The sequence below is a fragment of the Colletotrichum scovillei genome (assembly GCF_011075155.1).
Source record: "Colletotrichum scovillei strain TJNH1 chromosome Unknown Contig00006, whole genome shotgun sequence".
Taxonomy (NCBI): Eukaryota; Fungi; Ascomycota; class Sordariomycetes; order Glomerellales; family Glomerellaceae; genus Colletotrichum; species Colletotrichum scovillei.
In genome coordinates, this window is record NW_023336264.1 from 2255293 (window position 1) to 2269304 (window position 14012).

Sequence of the window (14012 nt, forward strand, 5' to 3'; positions counted from 1 at the left end):
TCTCAAAGTATGGTCTTTGAGAAGACGTAGAGAGCGACATACCTCAAGCGAATGAGAAAGCCAACATGGATATGGTAGCAGTAGTAGAAATCAAGGTTAGATATTAAACGGCAAATCATTGTGTAATCCACTCCACCTCCAAACGCTTCCACGTCTCGAACCACGCATCCTACGGTACTCTCCTCAACCGCAACCTGCCATCCGGAAATAAGGCCGATGCAAGGCTAGATCACTCGAGCCTGAACACACTGCTCAGAAGTCATATCTGAAGTCAGGGTTCTCCTTATCCGTCATATCAGCGAACGCATTCGAGTGCTCAATCTTCTCGTCATTTGCCCCGACAGCCCCGGCCTTGCCGACGTCCTGTTCAACCTCCTCGGCCGCCATGTTCGCCGGGTCCGCGGCAGCAGCGGCCTTTCGCTTGGCCATATTGCGACGGACGAGGAGGAAGCGCAGGAGGACGAGGAAGAGGTTGAAGAGAACGTAGAGGCAGAAGTGAGCCGTGAAGCCCTTGCGGTAGCGGGGGGCGTCGGCGGCCTGGAAGATCTGGGGCGCTGTCATGTTACCCGCGGCCCAGCCGATGAAGGTCATGGCCAGCGTCGTCGACTTCTTGGTCTGGCCCGCTACGTTGCGCGAGATGAGGGAGAAGATTAGGTTGCCCTCGGCCAGGTAGAATTGGGTGCAGTAGAAGGCGATGAGAAGACCGATGCGATTGCTGGTGCTGGGTGGGATGCTGTAGATGATGGCTGTGCCGATGATGGCGGGACTATATTCTAGATGTTAGCATATCGCGTCGTTTTTCCTTTTGAACGGGTAATCACTAACATTGTGCATCCCTGCATGCGAGAAGGGTTAGCTTCGTCTCTTTACAGTGAGTAATTCTTGGCTTTTACTCACATGCATGACCCAGGCAGTCTGCCTCGACCAAGTAGCCAAGGTCGCGCTGCCAACCATGACAATGATGGTGACGGCACCCTGTGCAATGTTCAACAGCTGCGTCTGCAGGTACGTGAATCCGAACGAGGAGATGATGAGGTTGGAGAAGACGCCGAGGCCGCCGATGATGAGGGTGGAAGTGATCTGAAGCATGACGTAGCACCACACGACGGGGTCGGTGACGGTCTCGATCATCTGGTAACGCTTGTACGTCTTGTTCTGGATGCCCGTCTCGTTGGCCCGCACACGCTCAACCATGAGGCGCTTCTGGTCCTCGTTGAAGCACTTGGCCGCCATGGGCGAGTCGGGCAGCCACCAGCCGATGAAGAGGCCCCAGGCGCAGGTCGCCACGCCAAGGACGAGGAACAACAGCTGCCATGACTTGATCTCGTGACCATTGTAGTGAGAGGCTCCCCAGGCGATGATGCCACCGATCTACGTTGCTTGTGTTAGTCGAGTGTTGTGGAGGCTTCAGGCTATTGGAAGGAGGTAGACGTGCCATTAGTTGGACTCCGCTCATACAGTACCACAGGGAGGTCAGAATTGACTGTTCTCTTTTTGTGTACTAATTGCAGTTTCCTTGTTAGCAAAATAGGAGAAATACTGGAGCTAGAGAGAGGGTAACTACATACCCACATGGAAGTCCTGTGAGAGTTGTGTTAGCAGGATTGTCTACCATTCAAGGGGCAAGGGTTGACAAACATGATGATGAAGGCCGGTTGAACACAAGACTCAAATACTCCGAGCAGAAATCTGACAATCATCAAGGCTGTGAAGTTCTTGGCGGCAGCTGAGCATGCAATCACAATGCCCCAGCAGAAAACATTGGCGGCGAGATATTTTGCGACGGGGAGTTTCTGCAGAAGCAAATTGGTCGGGTACTCTCCGACGAGAACACCCATATACAGAATGGTTCCGAGCCAGCTAGTTAACAAAGAGTAAGCTGTTGCTCTTTGGAACCTTCTTTTCCCGCTTACGGGTAGAAGGTAATATTGCTTTACCTGAATTGTTGGCCCACGAGGTTGGCATCTTGCTTGATGTTCATGATGGAGGCAAAGCCAAGGGTGCCTTTGTCGAGGGACTGGCAAAAGTATGTGCCCAGCATACAAGCCAGGATTCGTCTGTTGACTGTCCAGAAAAGCTCCTTGCTTGTCTTGTCGTCAACATAGATCGCTTGAGCATCAGCATATCCGTTGGCCTGTGGGGTGTATTAGCCGAATGCTATCTCCATAAGGAATACATGGTAGTCAAAAGCTCCCCAAGCCCTACGTCACCTTCAACCCTGCTCTTCTACGATTGAGCCATGGTTCTGCGATATTGAAAGAGTAAACTCACCGACTTGTCTCCCTCCTGGTGCTCATAAGCCACATGGGAAGGTGCCGGCGCGATGGCATTGTCGCCAGTTTCCTTGACGGTATGTCCCTGCTTCATGCTGTACGGCGCTCTGGTTTCTGCAGTGCAATGTAGTTGTTCTTCAGACCTATTGTAACTGAGGCTGCTTGATGTTGTCTCATAGCTTACCCCGGATTTCCCTGGATCACAAGCCTCTATATGCAACCAATATTGAAACTCTGGGGACCCCAGCTTTCACGAGCCCGGAACGACGGAGTCAGAGACGCTCCTAGAGGGAAAAAACGTGGACTGATGGTGATCCGGGGTGAAGGTTGCGGGCGGAATGTCCCCTCGGGGCAGTCTCCGGGACCTCGCCCGCGCCCGGAGCTGGGGTTGGCGGGCGGATCGTCAGCTCAGAGACCGGGAGCGTTGCTATGCATTAGTGTAACGGTAGAAGGCTCTGATTGAGACCAGAAAGATCAAGATTCGGGGTTACGCTAAGCTCCCCGGCCTCCTCTTGTCATTTTGACTATCCGAGGTTGTCGAAATTACTTGCTTATCCGTCTTTTAAGGAGTCTTCTCCCGTACCTCGTACCTATCGACTTTTGGCCTATTGATGTTACTACCATGGGAATTAAGTGAGCAAATTTGATCTGAACAGAGACAATTCATGCCATACAAAGCTAGACTGAAGATCTCAGAATATGATGTCTTTTTCAAACCCTCAAATGCTCGTGGTCAAGTCGTTCATCCGGCCTCTACGGCTGTAGTATTACAGTCTCAGAAGCGTTCAGACGAGGAAAAGTAACGGTTACAGCGACGATCAGCAGGCTCGCAAGTCAAGGATCCCCTCCATAGTGGCTTCTTTTAGCGGTCCAGTGGCATGTTATTGTGATGGATGCCCACTTCTTCCCCGCATGCACCTTCTCCACGTTCAGGTCGTACCCCGACATGATCCCCAAAAGTGGCTTGCGACAGCGGCGCCTTCGCTTGGTTTGGATAGTGACGGGAGATGGACAAATCAGTTAGATAGCTCCTGCCATGATCTGGAAAAGAATGTGAGGGAAGGAAATTCCCGTCGTTGCATCCTCCAACTTCCCTCCTCATTCTTGACTTTTTCTTTCTTTCTGCAGTCCCTGCATGCGCGATGGTCTTTGAGGACGACGACGAGGCGCTGTCCGGTCGCTCAGGCGGCGAGGAAGACAACCAGCCCCGACCCAAGAAAAGGCGGACAAACTCAAGTGCGCAAGCGAATGGCGTGGATACTGAAGGCCCCGCGTGAGATACTTCCCGAATTGACCACGGCGCAAATGACCAATCCATGCTGATACGACGCCTTAAGCTGTCAATCCTGTCGAAAGAAGAAGGCTAGATGCTCGAGGCGGCAGCCTTGCTCGGCATGTGTACGATACAGTCAGTCTCTGCTCTGACGCCAATGAAGAACTCCCCTAATTCCATTTGCAGATGTAGAATGCGTGTACGATGACAGACGATCAAAACCGGGATTGCGCACTGGTGCCGTTGAGAACCTCAGCCAGAGAGTCGGTATGCGTCTGGCGAGTCTTTGAAAATGTTATCATGAAGCTGATTTCTGCTTAAAGCCACGCTCGAAAACATGTTCCTAGGTCAAGGAGTTCTGTGGCAACAGGTCTTCAACTGCTTGAACTCGGCAGTCAGCCGCAATGCCCCCAGTCCAAGCCAAGACGGCTCTTCGAATGTGTCGCTCAACGAGAGAACAACCGCGCTCAAAAACACTCTCGCAACCCTGGCCGAAGGTGGAGAGCCTGCGTTGACAACACTTGCAACCATTCCGACGAAAGACACTGCCACTCCGGGAAAGACGACGGGAAAGCCAGCGCGAACAAGTCTCAATTTCGATCCCATGACAGAAGCAGACCTACTGCCAGAGCTGGACCTCATGGACGCTCTTGTCGAGATTTACTTTTCCAATATTCACCCCTGGATTCCTATGCTTCACGTGCGCCAATTTCGGGAGAGGATGCAGGACCCTGCCCAACGTCCCCATCTCAGCACCATCTTTCATGCCATAGTTTCTTTGTGCGCAAGGTTCTCCCAAGATCCCCGCCTAGGACTGCATGAGGAAAAGGCACGCAGGGCACGAAGATGTCGGCAATTTGTGATACTGAACAGCATGGAGTCCTTCTCAGTGGAGAACCTTCAAGCTCTGACAATTATTGCCTTTGACACCGTGAGTATAGTCCCAGATCTGTATTCAACCTAAGTTCAGATAACTTAGCTGATCAATGAACACAGATCGGCAGTGGCAGAGGTCCATCGGCTTGGGTTAGTGGCACGTCGCCTCACTTTTGGTCCATACTTATATGTTTCTAGTCTATCGTTGGCAGCATGACCCGAACGGTTGAGCAGCTACAGCTCAGTGTCGAAGACGAAGACCAACCACCGGCTGCGAAGCATCTCATCAAGCGGATGGCATTCCTGCCGCTATGTCGAAGCTGGAGCGAACGAGAAGAGAGACGTCGAGTTTTCTGGAATATTTTCCTGATGGACAGGTTCTGCAGTGTCGCAACAGGTTGGAACTTTTCCCTTACCAGCGCAGACGTGAAACGGCGTCTACCCTGCGAGGGGGCGCTGTGGGAGAATGGAGAACCGCTCCAAACCCCAACACCATATTTCGGTGTAGCTGATCAGTCCAGCGGTTCCAGTGGAACCCTTCCTACTGCACGTTTGGAAGAGGCAGCCCAGGATTCACTGGGAGGTTTTGCGTATTGCATCGAAGCCACCGAGAGTCTTAGTCTGGTGACGTCCTTCTTTCTTCAGCAAGCTATTGATATTTCCAAGCCACACGAGATACAAGTCTGGTTGATGAAGTTCAAACAACTTGACTTGCGTCTGGTACAGTGAGTCTTCCAGTAATCATCGATTCTGAGAGAGACACTGACATCCTACAGGTGGAAAATATTCCTTCCCGAACAGTGGCGGGAGGCATGCGTCCTCAACGTGGACGGCATCATGGACCCAAACCTTACTCTCGCTCACCTGACGCACAATTCGAGTGTAGTGCTGCTTCATCAGGGCGTCGCCTATCCGTTGCCTGAATGGCAAGCTACTGGAATACGACTGCCTTCAGCATCTAGTGCGGAAACGTGCATGGCTGCCGCAACAGAGGTGGCTATCATTGCCGAGAAATTTTTACAAGATTCGCAGCAAGTCGTCAGCCCACAATTCGCGTTTTGCCTCTTCATCTGTGGACGAATGTTTCTGGCCCATTCAACCTACTACAACGTTGCTCTTCCGGATGGCTTTGATTCACTAGTAAACAGTCTCAGTGTCATAGCTCAAAGATGGAACGGTCTTGGCGATGTGTCCGACAACCTAGCATCCAAATTCGCTGGCCGGCTGGTTCAAGCGCGGCACCAGGGCAGGGGAATGCTCGACATACGGCAAGCAGTCTACTCGGATGATGCCCGTCCAGACACAGTCTCCATGCCGGCTGGAGACAACCCGAGGACCCCTGGGGTATCTCGTGTTAGATCAAATCATCGAGATATTGCATTCTCGCCGAGTCAAGGCACCGGCCAAGAGTCCTTTGTCGGCGGCCTTGGAACTTCTACCATGGACTATGAACAAGAGGCATCCCCTGACAGTATATCTCTGGCATTTCCTCCGCTTCCGATAGCGTTCCATGCGCAAAGTGCGAGCAGAGGCCCGACGGCCATGCCGTCACCAGTGCCTGGCGGTGCGATAATGCCAAGCCACGCGAATGGATACGATCACTTCGACGTAGGCGTTGTAAATAACCATGACAACATACATCACCCAGTTGGAGATTTCGAGGATCTCAACGCTTACTTGGACTACTCCTTCTTGCCGAACCAGCGAATCAGTATGTTCTCGGGAGCAGCTGAGAAAGAGTAGCCAACGCATCCGCAGGCGAATGATGACGATAAAAACAATCCATTGGCTCTATAAGCTGGGACTTAGGGATGCATATTGACATTATTTACGGATAATTCATCAAACAAGACTCTCTAAATATACTTCAGTCATTCTCCTCGTTCGTTCAAATGCTCAAGACTGGTTGTCGTCAAACAACTCTGGGACGCCCATTTCCAGAAGCTTGTTCCCCACCAGCAGAAAGAAGTAGTCAGCATACACCAGTCCGTGGTTTGCCCACCTTCGCGGCGCAAATTCGTAGTTGTTGATGGTTGCCCCATTTAATATGGTCTCCGGCTCATCCCCCATTTCCACTTCCCAACCTACTTCTTCAACCACTGTGCCGTGCTCGACCGTATCGATCGACCTTTGAGACTTCACATAGATTCCACCACTATTGATGTGGTTGTTGCAGGTAGCGCGAGTGAGACCGATGGCACTTCTCAGGTACGTCGATGGCCTCCCAAGCGCCGTCAGAGCCTCGTGAATGAGCAACATGCCATACGTCGCAATCATGGCAGCACTGACGTCCGGAGGTTGTGCCATGTCTTTGGGCGCAGCAAAGTCCCACGGCGGGATCCCGCTCGAGGGGAGCTGCTCGAGGAAATAGTCCGCACACGAGATGGCTGTATCGAGGAAAGATTTGTCCCGTGTCCAGCCATAGGTCTGCGCGAATCCGGCGACAGCCCACGCCTGTCCCCTCGACCACGAGGATGTGTCAGAGTATCCCTGATTTGTAATCTTTTCCTTTGGCACGCCGGTCGCCTGGTCAAAGTTGACGACGTGGAAGGTGGAAGAGTCCGGGCGAATGTGGTGCTCTCTCGTCGTTTCGGCGTGCTTGACAGCCGCGTTCCACATGTCATCATCTCCAAGCTGGGAAGCGGCCCAGAAGATCATGTCGAGGTTCATCATGTTGTCCTGGTTTCGGTTTAGTGACGTGATTCATCTTTGTCGACGGTAGCTGTGAGGTGACGCTTACAATGATCACGAGAAAGTCTTTGCTCGGGTCCAGAAACTTGTATCGCTTCGTCACGCAGACGTCCCACGACCGGATGGATCCCACGGTAGCGTCATATCGGCTATACAACGACCTAGCTGCCGTTATAGCTGTCTCGAAGGATCTGCGGTCACCCGAGAGCTCCCACGCGGGTCGTGCCCAGGGAAAGATCATGAAGCCCAGGTCATGTGTCGTCTTGAGCTCTGCGTTGGGGTGGAGGGTTTCTGTCCACCACTTACAAGCAAACCTTAGTTCGCAGGTTAGTTGATTGAATTTTTGGAATGTTGGTATTTGGGATGTTTACTCGAGATGTAGTAAGTGAGGCTCATCCTCTGTTGACCAGCCTAGCTGTTTCAATTGGTGGGGATGTCTACGCCTTCGCTCAAGGAGGAGGTAAAGACACCCGGGGAAGAAACCCGAGGTCCAAAAGTCCAGTTCGCGGTAGACGTACTTTGTGCCGCCTGGTTTGGTGTACTCCGGGAATAAGCTCGGTGGCAAAGACTTTGCACCGAAAAAGATTAGTTAGCAGATGATGGAGCTTTCGATTCTTACGGCAGCTGATTAGGGGAGTTGCTCATACCGATGAGAAGCTTTGTTGTGCCACGCCCCAGATCTTGGCTGCGACCTTGGGTGAGAAGAGCGAGGCCGCCAGAGACTTTTCTCCCTGCTTGATGATCTCTGCTGAAGAGAACGGAGGAGTCGTGAGACCGGCTACTGTTTCCATCTTCTCCTGAACGTGTTTGCTGCGCTTCTGTTGTTGGGGTGAAAACACTTTGCGTTAGCATGGAGGGGCCGCGGTAGTGACGATGGTGATGAGGGCGTTAAGAGCACGGTTTTACTCACACAAGCGTTGCCGCCCATCTTGAAGTCCGTGCCATTGTCAACTAACCTCTTACTGAGATTGTTCGTGACTGGGACTTCTTCTGTTATGATGGCTTCAGTAGTCATGTTGCTAGTTTTGACTTAGTTGAAGCTTCTCTGTCCTGTGATTTCTTCTGAAGTAGGTAGGCTTGGAGTAATCGACAGCAAATTGTAGTGCGCGCTTTCTCAAAGGACATAAGAGACTGATGGAACGTACTCACTAGGAACTCGTCTTTCGGGGCACCGCATTCAAGTAATCACTTTCCTATTCATCCTATTCGCCTCCCAGACCTCTGACTCCGTGGGGATTACGGCCAAGAGACACAACGCCTTAGTCATGGAACACATCCCCGCGGGCAAACCTTCCCGATAGAAACATGGCTCGCAAGTTGACAGACGACCCATCGGCTCCCGGCGGTAGAGCTTTCGGGCCGCATAGCCTATCGATGAAAAGCGGTTTGTCGTGCTCGGTGGAAAGTTCTGCGTTGTGTTGGTGGTGCCGGAGGATTGTCCGGGACTTGCTCCGCACTCCGGTATAGGGGAATCGAGAAAACCAAGCCACTCGGGATGCAAGAATGAACGAGGACCTCGCTTGTAAGGGTCAATCTGTTGGATTACTCAGAGACTAGTGTAGTGTTCCACGAAATGGACACTGAGGCTTGCCGCTGGTGCCAGTCCAATAGTCGTTTCCTTGGCCTCTAGGTCCCCGAACATGTTGGAAGCCGATCACTCCGGGTTTCTCCGTGGAGACCAAAGATCATGGCTGGGACTTACTACCGTGAGATTGATATAGTCACCAGAATCGATCTGACTTTTTTAACCCGCCTGTCATCATGTTTCTTTCCCTCAACCTTCGAGATTGGTTTTCTTTTCTGGTAAGCCTTAGATTTCGCCAAGTTTAAGACAATACGGTTCAAGCGAGATGCAGGCATGAAACAAGAACCAATAAAGCTAGACACATATAACAAACCTAGACTCTGTTCCTTTCTATGAAGCTCCATCCGAAGACTTCCATCTAACTGTTGAAATCACGAGTTGGCTCACAGATGCTCCTCTTGAACTGGTTGTAGCTCTGCCAGATATGTAACTACCAGAATACCCTCCTGCATATCTAGCAAGACAGCAAGAGAACCTTGGTCTGCCCGACCGTCACCCCTTCCAAGGTGATCTTCTCCTTGACGATCCCCGAATCCTCATCGGCCCATACATCCTTCACTTTTAACCCTCCACCGGGACACTCTTCCAACCCCTCGACCTCCTTCCACGGCACCTCGATGTTCGTCTTGTTTTTCCCATAGTTCAAGGCGAGAATAACGTGGCGGTACGCCCCCGTCTCGATGGCGCCTCCCCATACCTGCACCTCGTCCTCCCTCGACAACCTGGGCAAGTATCTCACAGCTTCGCCCCTCTCATCCTGCGAGATGGCGATGATGTCCTGATTGAGTAGAATCCTCAACGACGAATCCCGGATCTTTGTGATGTCGGCACCGATGATGAGAGGTGACTTCAGCGCCGCCCAAAACGAAAAGTGCGTCTGCTCCTCCACCTCGGACATGTACACGATCTTTCCGCTGAGATTATACCCGACCCCGACCTCCAACATATCCATGTCTGCCCAACTACCTTTCTCCTTGGCCTGAAACGGCGAGATCTCCCTCATCTTCCGGATCATAGTCAGTACGCTCACTCCGGCGTACCCGGTGTTAAGACAGTACGCCGTCTTGCAGATATTGGTCTTGTCCTCGGCGAACCGCGCGTAAATGTCGCCAGACATACGGTACGAGGCGGCACCGACCTGATCCGCCCAGTACCAGGGGAACTGGTGGCCCCACTGGCACAGACTGTAGAGTATATCGCGACTGGTTGCCAGGAGGGCGGACGACATTGTCTGGAAGCGTTCCTGCTGGGTGTGCGTGCCCGCGTGGAAGCCGCCGCAGTTGTCGTACTTTAGGTAGTCGATGCCCCAGGCGGCGTAGGTTTGGGCATCGAGCTCTTCGTAGCCCCAGGAGCCGGGTGTAAAGCCGCAGCCAAAGATTCCCGAGTCACTAAGTTTTCGTTAGCATTCGTTTTCGCGAGTCGCTTTCTGCTCTTCAGCTCGACCTGCCCCAAGGGAAAGGAGCAGAAGGGGGAGGCAGAGTGAGAAGCATCCATGCAAGTAAGTAGAGTACCTGTAGAGACCAATCTTGAGATCTAGGTTATGTACGTGCTCCGCGAGTGCCGAGATACCAGACGGGAAGCGGGTAGCATTATGCTGCTGCCGGCCCTCGACGTCTCGTTCGAGAGCCTGCCAGCCCTCATCCATGACGACGTAGCTGTATCCCGCCTTGGCTAGGCCCTTTTCTACCATTGCCGTTGCTGTGTCCTCAATCAGGGTCTGGTTGATATTCTGCTTGAATGTGTTCCACGAGTTCCAACCTGTCTCGGAAGAGAGGACATGTAAGTGAGTAGGACATTGACTTTGAGTTTTGGATTGGAAGTTCTATGAGACGGATAATTCTCTCACCCATTTGTGGCTTGCTCGCCCCTAAGGCAGAGGGCGCTGCGGTAAAGATAGCGAGGAACGTCAAAGATCGCATGGTGTTGACTCTCGAAGGTAAGCATGGGATACATGCACATTGACTGAATCAAGACGCCATGGAAGCTATGTGGTTCCCTTTTAAACCAAGGTCTACACTCAGCTGATGGGCCTTTCGGGGAAACGATGACCTCTTCTCATCTAGAGAAATCCAACTTCATCCGGAGGATATTTCCGCTGCAGCTTCCCCGTCCGGGGAAAGATCAGATCTGCGGGGGGTCGTCTTTCCATCTTGTTCCCCGCATCCCGGGACGACTCTCGGCGTATGGAGCCGGCCCGGGAGATTGACCCGGTGACTAGTTGTTAGTCGCGGGGGATTGGGATGAATTGAATACAACGAGTGTTGTGGTCCAATTAGCATGGTATATTCGTCCATGTGAAATTGCTGGTATAAGACTGCCACTCCTCGTGTCGTTGAATCTTGCTTCTTTTCCTCGCGACACTAATTTGACAAACCTTGCTATTCACATAAAAATGAAGCTTATCAACCTACTGAGCATTCTCACTCTCGGAACGATATCAACGGTGACCGCCGCAGAGAGGAACCCGCTCTCGTACGCATCCAAACCGGCGGGTACCTACGTGCCTTCAAAGACCCCTAACACGACAACCCTCCTAGACTTTATCAAATCTAGGAGCGACCTGACAACGCTCGCCGAGGTCCTCGAAGAATCCGCGGGCTTCACGGAGGCGTTCGACACCGTTCCCACCTGGGACTTTACATTTTTCGCGCCCTCGAACGCTGCGTTTGAGAAACACACGGGACAGTACTTCAATACCTTTTTGCCGACGCCAAAGGGCAAGTGGTGGCTCGGCAATCTGGTGCAGCACCATTACGTGCCGAATTCGCAGCTGCTCACCAGCGTCTTCAACGAGACTGCGACCAGGATCCAGACGGGGTCGTACTTGTACGTTGGCACGCAGGTCAAGGATGGACAGGTGTGGTTGAATGATGTTGCGGCGGTGACGGAGGGAGATTTGAGGGTTACCAATGTGCGTTCTGTTTTTGCAAAGAAAAAGACAAGATCTCCAACTTGTGTCGATTCGAACTGTTCGGAACCAATAGTGCTAACGGGAGTTTTGGCCCTAGGGCGTCGTTCATATCATCGATCGTGTTCTTGATCCATCGGCGCAACTCTTTGAAGCAGATAAGCCCAAGGTGGGCCAGAAGTTCATTGCTGGGAGCTGCTCTGACACGTCTCTGCCATACTGTTAGGCTCGATGAGAGACTGTACACGAGAGTATTCGAAGGCTGGCGGGCCTCAGTATATTGGCTAGGCAAATCGACACATCAGCCACAGCCTTCGAGTAAACAGTCTTCGTATAGCTCATAATGCTCAACTCTGATGAGCTGTAATCAGAATCACTCGCCGCTTAGGATTACCTTGTTCTTCGCACCACACATGGGGGATAGGTCGATGGCACTCAAATAAGGTTATCAAGAAGGTTCGAGATTTTGACTTTATTCCCACCTGAATATGCAAACTTAGGATCTTCCGGTAGATGAAAGGAAAATTCTCATTGGAGCGCCAAACACCACAAATCATATATACCGTAGTATTACTAAGTCTTCCTACGCGCACTTGTTTCAAATACCTAGACTGCGGGTTATCCCACCCGACTTGGCTCCAGTCAAGGATGTGTGTAAGGCCGACAGCTGAATACATACATGCACGAACGGTTCGTCCCGTGCGCGATTGAACTATATCGAGTCCGCAAGAGGATAGCTCTCAACCGGAGGAAAAGGGCAACATAGACAAAGAAAAACGATAGTCGACAACATACATTCAGCGACATCGCACCATGGAAAACTCAAACAGCATACCGCGTGGCGAAGTCTCTCCTGTCCCCGGCACACGCGATCCGCGGTGTTCCTCGGATTTGACGTTGGATCCGAGGCGGAACTAGGTCAAACTCAAAGACCGACGCCGGGAACGAGGGGCATCAATACGGGGAGATCTGGCTCGAGAATACCATGTCGCCCCCCCTGGAGTCTGGACCGCACTTCTCATGGGTTTCTGAGAGATACTGATGACATTGTAGCATTCTGGGGCAATTGGCAGGGGAGGATGTGTTCAAGTCTTCATCACAGCCTGCCTGGCCTCGAATCCGAAATAGACTCTCATTGCAAGTAGGATGGGTTTGGCAAGACTGGTGGGGACTAAGGTGACTGACTGTATTGATAACAAGAGAGAGTAGCTCAAAGGCATTTATGTGTCTGAGCAGAATGGCAATTCCGGAATGATTGATTCGATATTTTCCCCCCAAAGTGGCCGCAAGACAAGACCAATAAAGCGAGCCCCCAAATTCAATGCCTCTTCTGCCTCGCAAGTTCTTACCATTACTTCTACAACGGCTTCATCTAGTAGATAATCCACGTCCGGACAGACTATCCTCAGATCGGCTTCGGCTTTGCTGTAGGAAATCCCGGCGCGACGCGAAGCGCGTTTAAGCAACTTCACGAAAGAAACGCGTCTTCCTTTAGTCCCAGCACCAACCGTGGGCCGGCCCCTCTCCCCTAAAAGTAAAAAAAAAAAGCTCCCCTTCCAACCAGCAAATCACGTTTGTCAGCACGCAAAACGTGGACGTGGACGTGGAACCAGCCGGCTGTTTTCTTCTTCACGGCAATTTTACCTCCGCAAGCCGGAAGGCGAAGGCCGAGCCAAGGCTTTGTGATATGGTGCAGGTTGAGCAGGATCTCTCTTATCACACCAGGGCGGGCGGCAACACAGAGGAGAGAGGGGCTGCTGAAGCTCGGAGGCTAGAGCAAGAAGGAAGCTTTGTGGAGCGGGCGCTGTTCGTCTCTAGGCAGCCGGGGTGACAGGATGTGCTTCGTGATGTGGGCTATGTATGTATGATGGCGGTAGCGATCTAAATGCCCATAATTGCAATCCCACTTCGTCGTCCCTGCGGAAGTTGGTCTAGATACCGCGGTAATTTCGCCGAACAGTCGTTCATATCCATAGACTGCAATGAGAAAGACTGTCCGAGCCGGTTGCTCCTTATGAGCAGTATGGCATTGTCGAAAAGAAAGAAAAATAGCATGTCCTTGCTGACATCCCTATTTCGGGGCATCCTCGCTAGTAGCACGCTCTCGTGGACGACAGTGCACACGCTTTACTAGCTCTTCCCCTCTGCTTCCCAAAGACGTCTAGCCTTGGAGTCAAAAGACGTTGGACAGGGCAGAATGCCAAGCTTGAACTTGCTAAGAACCGAATAACGTGGTTCGGCCGATAAACGCTGAAATCCGGGCTCGTGAGATCGGCCACTAACCATTTTGGAATTGGACGCGGAGCAATCAACGACATCGAGAGCGTCATGGCTGGGCAGAAATCATCGAATGGTCAGTGGATGGCGATGCTTCGCGGGGCTCATCGGCCGCTTGGATTTGTCGAG

At 52.1% G+C, this 14012-nt stretch overlaps 5 protein-coding genes across 5 annotated transcripts; 2 read left to right on the top strand and 3 right to left on the bottom strand.

Moving 5' to 3' along the window:
• Nucleotides 1–252: 252 nt before the first annotated feature.
• HER10_EVM0005988 (allantoate permease) lies at nucleotides 253–2367 on the bottom strand (the record flags this gene model as incomplete). The annotated part of the gene is made up of 8 exons (XM_035475586.1): nucleotides 253–766; nucleotides 826–836; nucleotides 898–1371; nucleotides 1436–1501; nucleotides 1569–1581; nucleotides 1639–1860; nucleotides 1938–2134; nucleotides 2272–2367. 8 exons carry the CDS (start codon nucleotides 2365–2367, stop codon nucleotides 253–255), a joined length of 1593 nt encoding a protein of 530 aa, XP_035332710.1.
• Nucleotides 2368–3415: 1048 nt separating this feature from the next.
• On the top strand, nucleotides 3416–6165 carry HER10_EVM0001616 (C6 transcription factor; the record flags this gene model as incomplete). The annotated part of the gene is made up of 6 exons (XM_035471360.1): nucleotides 3416–3509; nucleotides 3733–3813; nucleotides 3870–4477; nucleotides 4543–4572; nucleotides 4621–5147; nucleotides 5199–6165. 6 exons carry the CDS (start codon nucleotides 3416–3418, stop codon nucleotides 6163–6165), a joined length of 2307 nt encoding a protein of 768 aa, XP_035332184.1.
• A 153-nt stretch (nucleotides 6166–6318) lies between these two features.
• On the bottom strand, nucleotides 6319–8478 carry HER10_EVM0005185 (unsaturated glucuronyl hydrolase; the record flags this gene model as incomplete). Its single annotated transcript, XM_035474808.1, has 6 exons — nucleotides 6319–7101; nucleotides 7163–7427; nucleotides 7485–7681; nucleotides 7761–7931; nucleotides 8024–8071; nucleotides 8458–8478. The coding sequence occupies 6 exons, from the start codon at nucleotides 8476–8478 to the stop codon at nucleotides 6319–6321; spliced, it is 1485 nt and encodes a 494-aa protein (XP_035332593.1).
• Nucleotides 8479–9152: 674 nt separating this feature from the next.
• Nucleotides 9153–10617, bottom strand: HER10_EVM0004592 (unsaturated glucuronyl hydrolase; the record flags this gene model as incomplete). The annotated part of the gene is made up of 3 exons (XM_035474228.1): nucleotides 9153–10086; nucleotides 10210–10456; nucleotides 10545–10617. The coding sequence occupies 3 exons, from the start codon at nucleotides 10615–10617 to the stop codon at nucleotides 9153–9155; spliced, it is 1254 nt and encodes a 417-aa protein (XP_035332517.1).
• Nucleotides 10618–11090: 473 nt separating this feature from the next.
• HER10_EVM0002163 (uncharacterized protein) lies at nucleotides 11091–11832 on the top strand (the record flags this gene model as incomplete). The annotated part of the gene is made up of 3 exons (XM_035471888.1): nucleotides 11091–11276; nucleotides 11307–11609; nucleotides 11707–11832. 3 exons carry the CDS (start codon nucleotides 11091–11093, stop codon nucleotides 11830–11832), a joined length of 615 nt encoding a protein of 204 aa, XP_035332245.1.
• Between the last annotated feature and the right edge of the window lie 2180 nt (nucleotides 11833–14012).